The sequence below is a fragment of the Pseudophryne corroboree genome, chromosome 8 (genome assembly GCF_028390025.1).
Source record: "Pseudophryne corroboree isolate aPseCor3 chromosome 8, aPseCor3.hap2, whole genome shotgun sequence".
Classification (NCBI taxonomy): Eukaryota; Metazoa; Chordata; class Amphibia; order Anura; family Myobatrachidae; genus Pseudophryne; species Pseudophryne corroboree.
Window position 1 is genome coordinate 461,706,982 of NC_086451.1, and position 13,300 is coordinate 461,720,281.

General features: G+C 45.8%; 1 protein-coding gene across 8 annotated transcripts in view; it reads left to right on the plus strand.

Moving 5' to 3' along the window:
• The window catches only part of DIAPH2 (diaphanous related formin 2), a 1,435,719-nt gene that overhangs the window by 657,500 nt on the left and 764,919 nt on the right, over positions 1 to 13,300 (plus strand). For all 8 annotated transcript variants that reach the window (XM_063938356.1, XM_063938358.1, XM_063938359.1 and 5 more), the window contains one exon: positions 2,021 to 2,115. In XM_063938356.1, coding sequence (XP_063794426.1) covers positions 2,021 to 2,115 — 95 coding nt within the window. The remainder of the gene's footprint in view (positions 1 to 2,020; positions 2,116 to 13,300) is intronic.

Genomic DNA, 13,300 nt, shown 5'->3' on the forward strand with positions numbered 1-13,300 from the left:
GTCACCACTGGCAGTGACGCCTCTGAGTCCAACTATTGCACTGCAGGGGTCTGCAGATTCCTCACATCATTGTGTATAGAGGCATCGGTCCAGCACAGTCTCACGCTGGCTTTCTCTAATAAAGACTACAGTGTTCGTACACCACCGATTTTCCGGCAACCGATGATCCGGAACCTCTTTTAATCCGGAGTTTTTGATTTGTCCGGATTAAAGGGGGTTAGGGACATCCTTTAATCCGGAACATTTTCTGCGCATGGGCGTAACACGCAATACGCGCAAGTGTCAGTGGGTACAGCTTCCGCGGACATTGCAGGTGACACAGCAAGCATCAGTGGGGCTGTTATGGCGTCCAAGGTCACAGCAAGTACCGCACATGGACGGAACACACAGCCTGAGCCTGATACCTGTTTTGCTTATAAACAGTTTTGCATACACTACTGTGTTTATTCATTAATTAATATTATACTGTAACATATATTTTACTATTTATTGCTTTAGAAATGTTCTGAAGGTGCAAAATTAGTTTCCACCGTTAATCCGGCAAAATCGATAATCCGCTATGGCACTGGAACCGAGGATGCCGGAAAATCGGTGGTGTACCTGTATTAGTAAATTTGCATGTCGCTACCCAAAGTTTGTTGTTTTTTTGTGAATTGTTGTGGAAATATGTTATAGTAAATTTGTGAGAGTCTCCATTATAGCATTATTAAAGGACATAATGCTAGACAAATTCTGATTGGTTGCTATTGGCAACATCACCAATTCTCTCTTTTAGAAGCTATAGTAAATTTACCCCTAAAAGTCTGAAAACTTCCAGGCACGTGACCGTAATCCTTTAACATAATCCTCGCAATGGCGCAGCAAACATGGTAGGGAGCAATTATCCTTAGTTATTTAAAAACATAAAAAATAACTTCACTAGTAAATGGACCTTAGTCTCCCCCCCCCCCCCCCCCCCCCAACTCTGCCCCACCCCTCCCTCCCACTGACTCAGGGATGGGGAACCTCAGGCCCAAGGGCCGTACAAGGCCCGCAGAGCCACTTGGTCCGGCCCGGCCAGGCTCACCTAGCCGGGCGCCCGCTGAGATTTTGTTACTAGTGGGCGCCTGGCTTCTTACCCTCAGTAGCAGTGTGGGTGTGCTGCTGTGCGGTGCTATGGGAGAGATGTCATGACTTTTCTCCCATAGTTCTGAGGAGCGAGCAGCCAGGCGGAGGGCAACGGTCCGGAAGCAGGAGCGGGGCAGGTGAATATTGTGGTTTTTTTTCTTTTAATGTGTGTGTGTAAGCGTCGCTACTAGAGGGCATATCGTATGGGGCATAACAACTGACTGGTGGCATATCTAATGGGGCATAACAAGTGACGGGGCATATCTAATGGGGCATAACAAGTGACTGGGGGCATACTTACTCGGGGCATATCTACTGGGGCATAACAACTGATTGGGGGTATATCTACTGGGGGCATAACTACTGACTGGGGGCATATCTATTGGGGGCAGGCTCATTTTTAAGTTGATAATTTTTGTATGGCCCCCAAAGGATTTTATAAATAACCAAATGGCCCTTGGTAGAAAAAAGGTTCCCCACCCCTGCTCTGACTGATGCTCTGTCCTGCTCCGTGCCACTTTCTGCTGCTCTACCTACCCTCACCTGCCCCCTGCTGCATCCTGACCCCCTAATCTATCCCACCTACAGTACTTACCCCATACCTGGTGGTTGGTCCTTCTCTCCTATAGCTGCTAGGCTCAGTGTTTGCTGTCTGCCAAGAAATGGAAGACATTGGGACGGCTGCGGGCGGCGCCACTTCCACTGCACAAGCATGTCTGAGTCGGGACAGACCGTAGAGAATTATTATAAAGGCTATATGCGGAGCATTTATGCAGTGCAGCAAATTGCTATGTGATACACATTGGCAGCGTATTACTCTGGATTTGCAGGGTTTTTTTTTTCCTGTTTGTGTATTTACAACAATCCTTGGTCTCAGTTTCTTTATCATCAATGACTTTTTTTAAACTTTCAGCAATCTTCCTGGGATCTTATCGAATGTCTTATGAGGAAATAAAGAACATTATTTTAGAGGTCGATGAAGAGAAACTGTCAGAATCCTTAATTCAGGTATGTGTCCAACTCAAAACGAGATTTCTGTACAGGTTGAGTATCCCATATCCAAATAATCCGAAATACGGAATATTCCGAAATACGGACTTTTTTGAGTGAGAGTGAGATAGTGAAACCTTTGTTTTCTGATGGCTCAATGTACACCAACTTTGTTTAATACACAAAGTTATTAAAAATATTGTATTAAATGACCTTCAGGCTGTGTGTATAAGGTGTATATGAAACATAAATGAATTGTGTGAATGTAGACACACTTTGTTTAATACACAAAGTTATTAAAAATATTGTATTAAATGACCTTCAGGCTGTGTGTATAAGGTGTATATGAAACATAAATGCATTCTGTGCTTAGACTTAGGTCCCATCACCATGATATCTCATTATGGTATGCAATTATTCCAAAATACTGAAAAAATTATATCCAAAAAACCTCTGGTCCCAAGCATTTTGGATAAGGGATACTCAACCTGTATTACATTAATTTCACAGCAGGATTTATGGATATTCAGGGTTGTTGTCCCTATTACCATGGTTACTGTAGGACTGGTGCCGTCCCTAACATGTTCACCAACCATTCACCTTCCTCTCCATCTCATTCTATTGTTACACCACTTGGATTGCCATACATATAGGATAACACTGCACTGGATTGGAGTGCATACTAGGATTAGACTGTATTGGATTGGAGTGCATACTAGGATTAGACTGTATTGGATTGCCATACATATAGGATAACACTGCACTGGATTGGAGTGCACACTAGGATTAGACTGTATTGGATTGACATATATATAGGATAACACTGCACTGGATTGGAGTGCACACTAGGATTAGACTGTATTGGATTGACATAAATATAGGATAACACTGCACTGGATTGGAGTGCATACTAAGATTAGTATGCACTCTAGTATTAGTATGGGCCAGTACGGATGGTATAATGGTTAGCATTACTGCCTCACAGCACTGAGGTCATGGGTTCGATTCCCACCATGGCCCTAAGTGTGTGGAGTTTGTATATTCTCCCCGTACTTGCGTGGGTTTCCTCCGGGTACTCCGGTTTCCTCCCACAATCCCAAAAATATACTGGCAGGTTAATTGGCTCCCAACAAAATTAACCCTAGATTGAATGTGTCTGTGTGTACATGTGATAGGGAATATAGATTGTAAGCTCCACTGGGGCAGGGACTGATGTGAATGGGCAAATATTCTCTGTAAAGCGCTGCAGAATATGTGTGCGCTATATAAATAACTGGTAATAAATAAATAATAAATAAATAAATAAGATTAGACTGTACTGGATTGGAGTGCTCACTAGGATTAGACTGTACTGGATTTTGAGTGCTCACTAGGATTAGACTGTACTGGATTGGAGTGCTCACTAGGATTAGACTGTACTGGATTGGAGTGCCCACTAGGATTAGACTGTATTGGATTGGAATGCATACTAGGATTAGACTGTACTGGATTGGAGTGCACACTAGGATTAGACTGTACTGGATTGGAGTGCACACTAGGATTAGACTGTACTGGATTGGAGTGTGCCTATGAAGATTAGACTGTACTGTATTGGAGTGCATACTAGGATCAGACTGTAGTGGATTAGAGTGCACACTAGGATTAGACTACTGGATTGCAGTGCATGTTAGGATGAGACTGCACTGGATTGGAGTACATATTTGGATTAGACTGCACTGGATTGGAGTGCATGCTAGGATGAGACTGGATTGGAGTACATATTTGGATTAGACTGCACTGGATTGGAGTGCACACTAAGAATAGATTTGGCTAAATAACAGGAGTAGATTGGATTGGAGTACATATGAGGATAACATTGGAGAATATATTTCATAGGAACATAGAATGTGATGATTGATCAGAACCACTTGGCCCATCTAGACTGCCCGGATGGATAGACAGCCACAGTAGATATGCGATAGACATGCTATATATTAGGATTAGACTGGAATGGAGTACATACCAAGATAGGACTGGATTGTGGTATATTATAGGATCGCATTGTATTGGAATGCTTATTAGGATTAGATTGGATTGGAGTATATATTAGGATAAGGTTGGAGTATATATTAGGATAAGATTGGAGTATATATTAGGATAAGGTTGGAGTATATATTAGGACAAGATTGGAGTATATATTAGGATAAGGTTGGAGTATATATTAGGATAAGATTGGAGTATATATTAGGATAAGGTTGGAGTATATATTAGGATAAGGTTGGAGTATATATTAGGATAAGGTTGGAGTATATATTAGGATAAGGTTGGAGTATATATTAGGATAAGATTGGAGTATATATTAGGATAAGGTTGGAGTATATATTAGGATTAGATTGGATTGGAGTATATATTAGGATAAAGTTGGAGTATACAGTATAATAGGATTAGATAAAATTGTAGTACGTACCAAGATAGTATTGGATTGTGGTATTTATTATAGGATCAGATTGTATTGGAGTGCATATTAGGATTAGATTGGATTGGTGTATATATTAGGATAAGGTTGGAGTATACTGTATATTAGGATAAGGTTGGAGTATATATTAGGATTAGATTGGCTTGGTGTGTATATATGGGATAAGGTTGGAGTATATATTAGGATTAGATTGGATTGGAGTATATATTAGGATAAAGTTGGAGTATATATTAGTATTAGATTGGATTGGAGTATATATTAGGATAAGGTTGGAATATACTGTATATTAGGATTTGATTGGATTGGAGTATATATTAGGATAAAGTTGAAGTATATATTAGGATAAGGTTGGAGTATATATTAGGATAAGGTTGGAGTATATATTGGGATTAGATTGGCTTGGTGTATATATTAGGATAAAGTTGGAGTATATATTAGGATTAGATTGGCTTGGTGTATATATTAGTATAAGGTTGGAGTATATATTAGGATTAGATTGGCTTGGTGTATATATTAGGATAAGGTTGGAGTATATATTAGGATTAGATTGGCTTGGTGTATATATTAAGATAAGGTTGGAGTATATATTAGGATTAGATTGGATTGGAGTATATATTAGGATAAAGTTGGAGTATACAGTATAATAGGATTAGATAAAATTGTAGTACGAACCAAGATAGTATTGGATTGTGGTATTTATTATAGGATCAGATTGTATTGGAGTGCATATTAGGATTAGATTGGATTGGTGTATATATTAGGATAAGGTTGGAGTATACTGTATATTAGGATAAGGTTGGAGTATATATTAGGATTAGATTGGCTTGGTGTGTATATATGGGATAAGGTTGGAGTATATAATAGGATTAGATTGGATTGGAGTATATATTAGGATAAAGTTGGAGTATATATTAGGATTAGATTGGATTGGAGTATATATTAGGATAAGGTTGGAATATACTGTATATTAGGATTTGATTGGATTGGAGTATATATTAGGATAAAGTTGAAGTATATATTAGGATAAGGTTGGAGTATATATTAGGATAAGGTTGGAGTATATATTGGGATTAGATTGGCTTGGTGTATATATTAGGATAAGGTTGGAGTATATATTAGGATTAGATTGGATTGGTGTATATATTAGGATAAGGTTGTAGTATATATTAGGATTAGATTGGCTTGGTGTATATATTAGGATAAAGTTGGAGTATATATTAGGATTAGATTGGCTTGGTGTATATATTAGGATAAGGTTGGAGTATATATTAGGATTAGATTGGATTGGAGTATATATTAGGATAAAGTTGGAGTATATATTAGGATTAGATTGGATTGCAGTATATATTAGGATAAGGTTGGAATATACTGTATATTAGGATTTGATTGGATTGGAGTATATATTAGGATAAAGTTGGAGTATATATTAGGATAAGGTTGGAGTATATATTAGGATAAGGTTGGAGTATATATTAGGATTAGATTGGCTTGGTGTATATATTAGGATAAGGTTGGAGTATATATTAGGATTAGATTGGCTTGGTGTATATATTAGGATAAGGTTGGAGTATATATTAGGATAAGGTTGGAGTATATATTAGGATTAGATTGGATTGGTGTATATATTAGGATAAGGTTGGAGTATACTGTATATTAGGATAAGGTTGGAGTATATATTAGGATTAGATTGGCTTGGTGTGTATATATGGTATAAGGTTGGAGTATATATTAGGATTAGATTGGATTGGAGTATATATTAGGATAAAGTTGGAGTATATATTAGGATTAGATTGGATTGGAGTATATATTAGGATAAGGTTGGAATATACTGTATATTAGGATTTGATTGGATTGGAGTATATATTAGGATAAAGTTGGAGTATATATTAGGATAAAGTTGGAGTATATATTAGGATAAGGTTGGAGTATATATTAGGATAAGGTTGGAGTATATATTAGGATAAGGTTGGAGTATATATTAGGATTAGATTGGCTTGGTGTATATATTAGGATAAGGTTGGAGTATATATTAGAATTAGATAGAATTGGAGTACATGCTACGATTGGATTAGAGCAATGAAGGGAAGAACAGGCAGCGAATACACTCTATCTGTCATTTCAATAATTTCTATGACTACAAATAACAGCTGAGAAGATGTAGTAGCCGCACTCTCTCCGCGGCAACGCGCGCTCTCCCCGTTCCCCGCCATTTTCCTGCCAGACGCACCTGTTCCTCTATCTGAGCTCACTGTCTGTTGTCAGGCTTTATATTTCTTCCAATTCAGAATGAAAAGGATGCGGATAGATGAAGGTAATTAAATTGTCAGACTGACAGGGGCGGACTATATTTTACTGATAACTTGTTTCATCTTACAACAAAGAAATTCAATTACTTCCAGGTCTGCTCAGCGTGTAGGTTGCAGGGAGCTCTTTGTGTATCTGGGCATAAATAGCTACTGTATCATCTTACTCTCTGTCTGTTCCAGGTCACATAATTGGTTGTTTTCTGTAACTCCTGTGCGTTTCCATTACTGGGATGGATATAAGTATGGTAATGGACGTGAGAGCATGTATCTGTGTAATCTACCATTAATGTCTATTGTCTGTAGGGTTTGGATTATGCTAAAAACGGGGAATTGTAAATATTAGATCCCAGATAATCTATTTATTAAACGTCAAGTCCAGCAAGAAATCTACGAGAGCTGCAGATTGATTTGTCTTTTATTACTGGCAGGACCAGCGGTGAATATAGAGACGAGGGGGCCAGTCTCCGTGCCCGTGATGGCCCCTCCTCTCTGTTCCGGAGCCAACTGCGCATTTGCAGGTCTCCGGGAACGTGGTGCCCCCGCCATGTTCCCAGTGATTTCTCTACTGCGCATGCGCAATTCTTCAGGAAACTGTTGGCAGCGCCATTTGCCCGGTCATTTCTGCATTGCAGAGGCCGCTCTACGGAAAGGTAAATTATAATGTGCGGTTTAAGCACCCCATGTCCCTTTATAGATACACCTACAGGCAGGACATGATGGGATTTGTAGTTCTACCAATTGGCACGTGTTTTCCAATACTGATCTGTTGCTGATCTATGAGTGGGTACACAGTGGGCATCAGGCGTGGCGTCCTTGTCTTATTATAGAAACTGAGATCTGCCTATATCTGCTACATTTATTCTTATTACTTGATTGACAGATTGTGTGTTATTATGTGTGTTATTGTAATGGGTTTATACAATTACACACTCAGCAGCTGGATGAGGTCACATCAGATCACTTGGTTCAGGATGTCTAAATTCTACAGATACGCCGGCTCCTGAGACTCCCCGCGATACAAACCTAACCTCCTGGACTGCACATATGCCGGCTCCTGAGACTCCTCCTGATACACACCTAACCTCCTGGACTGCAGATATGCCCGGTCCTGAGACTCCCCCCCGATACACACCTAACCTCCTGGACTGCACATATGCCGGCTCCTGAGACTCCCCCGATACACACCTAATCTCCTGGACTGCACATACGCCCGGTCCTGAGACTCCCCCTGATACACACCTAACCTCCTGGACTGCACATATGCCGGCTCCTGAGACTCCCCCTGATACACACCTAATCTCCTGGACTGCACATATGCCGGCTCCTGAGACTCCCCCTGATACACACCTAATCTCCTGGACTGTACATACGCCGGCTCCTGAGACTCCTCCTGATACACACCTAATCTCCTGGACTGCACATACGCCGGCTCCTGAGACTCCCCCTGATACACACCTAACCTCCTGGACTGCACATATGCCGGCTCCTGAGACTCCCCCTGATACATACCTAATCTCCTGGACTGTACATACGCCGGCTCCTGAGACTCCCCCTGATACACACCTAACCTCCTGGACTGCACATACGCCGGCTCCTGAGACTCCCCCTGATACATACCTAACCTCCTGGACTGCACATACGCCCGGTCCTGAGACTCCCCATGATAAACACCTAATCTCCTGGACTGTACATACGCCGGCTCCTGAGACTCCCCCTGATACACACCTAACCTCCTGGACTGCACATACGCCGGCTCCTGAGACTCCCCCTGATACATACCTAACCTCCTGGACTGCACATACGCCCGGTCCTGAGACTCCCCATGATAAACACCTAATCTCCTGGACTGTACATACGCCCGCTCCTGAGACTCCCCCTGATACACACCTAACCTCCTGGACTGCACATATGCCGGTCCTGAGACTCCCCCTGATACACACCTAATCTCCAGGACTGCACATACGCCCGGTCCTGAGACTCCCCCTGATACACACCTAATCTCCTGGACTGCACATACGCCCGCTCCTGAGACTCCCCCTGATACACACCTAACCTCCTGGACTGCACATGTGCCGGTCCTGAGACTCCCCCTGATACACACCTTATCTCCTGGACTGCACATATGTTTGCTCCTGAGACTCCCCCTGATACACACCTAACCTCCTGGACTGCACATACGCCCGCTCCTGAGACTCCCCCTGATACACACCTAACCTCCTGGACTGCACATACGCCCGCTCCTGAGACTCCTTCTGATACATACCTAATCTCCTGGACTGTATATACGCCCGGTCCTCAGACTCCCCCTGATACACACCTAACCTCCTTGACTGCACATACGCCTGCTCCTGAGACTCCCCCTGATACACACCTAACCACCTGGACTGCACATACGCCCGCTACTGACACTACTTCTGATACATACCTAATCTCCTGGACTGTATATACGCCCGGTCCTGAGACTTCCTCTGATACACACCTTATCTCCTGGACTGCACATACGCCCGGTCCTGAGACTCCCTCTGATACATTCCTAACCTCCTGGACTGCACATGTGCCGGTCCTGAGACTCCCCCTGATACACACCTTATCTCCTGGACTGCACATATGTTTGCTCCTGAGACTCCCCCTGATACACACCTAACCTCCTGGACTGCACATACGCCCGCTCCTGAGACTCCCCCTGATACACACCTAACCTCCTGGACTGCACATACGCCCGCTCCTGAGACTCCTTCTGATACATACCTAATCTCCTGGACTGTATATACGCCCGGTCCTCAGACTCCCCCTGATACACACCTAACCTCCTTGACTGCACATACGCCTGCTCCTGAGACTCCCCCTGATACACACCTAACCACCTGGACTGCACATACGCCCGCTACTGACACTACTTCTGATACATACCTAATCTCCTGGACTGTATATACGCCCGGTCCTCAGACTCCCCCTGATACACACCTAACCTCCTGGACTGCACATACGCCCGCTACTGAGACTCCCCCTGATACACACCTAACCACCTGGACTGCACATACGCCCGCTCCTGAGACTACTTCTGATACATACCTAATCTCCTGGACTGTACATACGCCCGGTCCTGAGACTCCTCCTGATACACACCTAACCTCCTGGACTGCACATACGCCCGCTCCTGAGACTCCCCTCTGATACACACCTAATCTCCTGGACTGTACATACGCCCGCTACTGAGACTCCCCCTGATACACACCTAACCTCCTGGACTGCACATACGCCCGGTCCTGAGACTCCCCCTGATACACACCTAACCTCCTGGACTGCACATACGCCCGGTCCTGAGACTCCTCCTGATACACACCTAACCTCCTGGACTGCACATATGCCGGCTCCTGAGACTCCCCCTGATACACACCTAATCTCCTGGACTGTACATACGCCCGCTCCTGAGACTCCCCCCTGATACACACCTAACCTCCTGGACTGCACATACGCCGGCTCCTGAGACTCCCCCTGATACACACCTAACCTCCTGGACTGCACATATGCCGGTCCTGAGACTCCGCCTGATACACACCTAATCTCCTGGACTGCACATATGCCAGGTCCTGAGACTCCCCCTGATACACACCTAATCTCCAGGACTGCACATACGCCCGGTCCTGAGACTCCCCCTGATACATACCTAATCTCCTGGACTGCACATATGCCCGCTCCTGAGACTCCCCCCTGATACACACCTAACCTCCTGGACTGCAGATACGCCGGCTCCTGAGACCCCCTGATACACACCTAACCTCCTGGACTGCACATACGCCCGCTCCTGAGACTCCTTCTGATACACACCTAACCTCCTGGACTGTATATACGCCCGCTCCTGAGACTTCCTCTGATACACACCTAATCTCCTGGACTGCACATACGCCCGGTCCTGAGACTCCCCCTGATACACACCTAACCTCCTGGACTGCACATACGCCTGCTCCTGAGACTCCCTCTGATGCACACCTAATCTCCTGGACTGCACATACGCCCGGTCCTGAGACTCCCTCTGATACATTCCTAACCTCCTGGACTGCACATGTGCCGGTCCTGAGACTCCCCCTGATACACACCTTATCTCCTGGACTGCACATATGTTTGCTCCTGAGACTCCCCCTGATACACACCTAACCTCCTGGACTGCACATACGCCAGGTCCTGAGACTCCCCTGATACACACCTAACCTCCTGGACTGCACATACGCCAGGTCCTGAGACTCCCCTGATACACACCTAATCTCCTGGACTGCACATACGCCCGCTCCTGAGACTCCCCCTGATACACACCTAACCACCTGGACTGCACATACGCCCGCTCCTGAGACTCCTTCTGATACATACCTAATCTCCTGGACTGTATATACGCCCGGTCCTCAGACTCCCCCTGATACACACCTAACCTCCTGGACTGTACATACGCCCGGTCCTCAGACTCCCCCTGATACACACCTAACCTCCTGGACTGCACATACGCCTGCTCCTGAGACTCCCTCTGATGCACACCTAATCTCCTGGACTGCACATACGCCCGGTCCTGAGACTCCCTCTGATACATTCCTAACCTCCTGGACTGCACATGTGCCGGTCCTGAGACTCCCCCTGATACACACCTTATCTCCTGGACTGCACATATGTTTGCTCCTGAGACTCCCCCTGATACACACCTAACCTCCTGGACTGCACATACGCCAGGTCCTGAGACTCCCCTGATACACACCTAACCTCCTGGACTGCACATACGCCAGGTCCTGAGACTCCCCTGATACACACCTAATCTCCTGGACTGCACATACGCCCGCTCCTGAGACTCCCCCTGATACACACCTAACCACCTGGACTGCACATACGCCCGCTCCTGAGACTCCTTCTGATACATACCTAATCTCCTGGACTGTATATACGCCCGGTCCTCAGACTCCCCCTGATACACACCTAACCTCCTGGACTGTACATACGCCCGGTCCTCAGACTCCCCCTGATACACACCTAACCTCCTGGACTGCACATACGCCTGCTCCTGAGACTCCCCCTGATACACACCTAACCACCTGGAATGCACATACGCCCGCTCCTGAGACTCCTTCTGATACACACCTAACCTCCTGGACTGTACATACGCCCGGTCCTCAGACTCCCCCTGATACACACCAAACCTCCTGGACTGCACATACGCCCGGTCCTGAGACTCCTCCTGATACACACCTAACCTCCTGGACTGCACATATGCCGGTCCTGAGACTCACCCTGATACACACCTAACCTCCTGGACTGCACATACGTCTGTTCCTGAGACTCCCCCTGATACACACCTAATCTCCTGGACTGCACATACGCCGGCTCCTGAGACTCCCCCTGATACACACCTAACCTCCTGGACTGCACATACGTCTGTTCCTGAGACTCCCCCTGATACACACCTAATCTCCTGGACTGCACATACGCCGGTCCTGAGACTCCCTCTGATACACATCTAATCTCCTGGACTGCACATACGCCCGCTCCTGAGACTCCTCCTGATACACACCTAACCTCCTGGACTGTACATACGCCCGCTCCTGAGACTCCCCCTGATACACACCTAATCTCCTGGACTGTATATACGCCCGCTCCTGAGACTCCTTCTGATACACACCTAACCTCCTGGACTGTACATATGCCGGCTCCTGAGACTCCCCCTGATACATACCTAATCTCCTGGACTGTACATACGCCCGCTCCTGAGACTCCCCCTGATACACACCTAATCTCCTGGACTGCACATATGCCGGCTCCTGAGACTCCCCCTGATACATACCTAATCTCCTGGACTGCACATATGCCCGCTCCTGAGACTCCCCCCTGATACACACCTAACCTCCTGGACTGCACATACGCCGGCTCCTGAGACTCCCCCTGATACACACCTAATCTCCTGGACTGCAGATACGCCGGCTCCTGAGACTCCCCCTGATACACACCTAACCTCCTGGACTGCACATATGCCCGCTCCTGAGACTCCCCCGTGATACACACCTAACCTCCTGGACTGCAGATACGCCGGCTCCTGAGACTCCCCCTGATACACACCTAACCTCCTGGACTGCACATACGCCCAGTCCTGAGACTCCCCCCCGATACACACCTAATCTCCTGGACTGTACATACGCCCGGTCCTGAGACTCCCCCCCGATACACAACTAATCTCCTGGACTGCACATATGCCGGTCCTGAGACTCCCCCCGATACACACCTAACCACCTGGACTGCACATATGCCGGTCCTGAGACTCCCCCTGATACACACCTAATCTCCTGGACTGCACATACGCCCGCTCCTGAGACTCCTTCTGATACACACCTAACCTCCTGGACTGTATATACGCCCGCTCCTGAGACTTCCTCTGATACACACCTAATCTCCTGGACTGCACATACGCCCG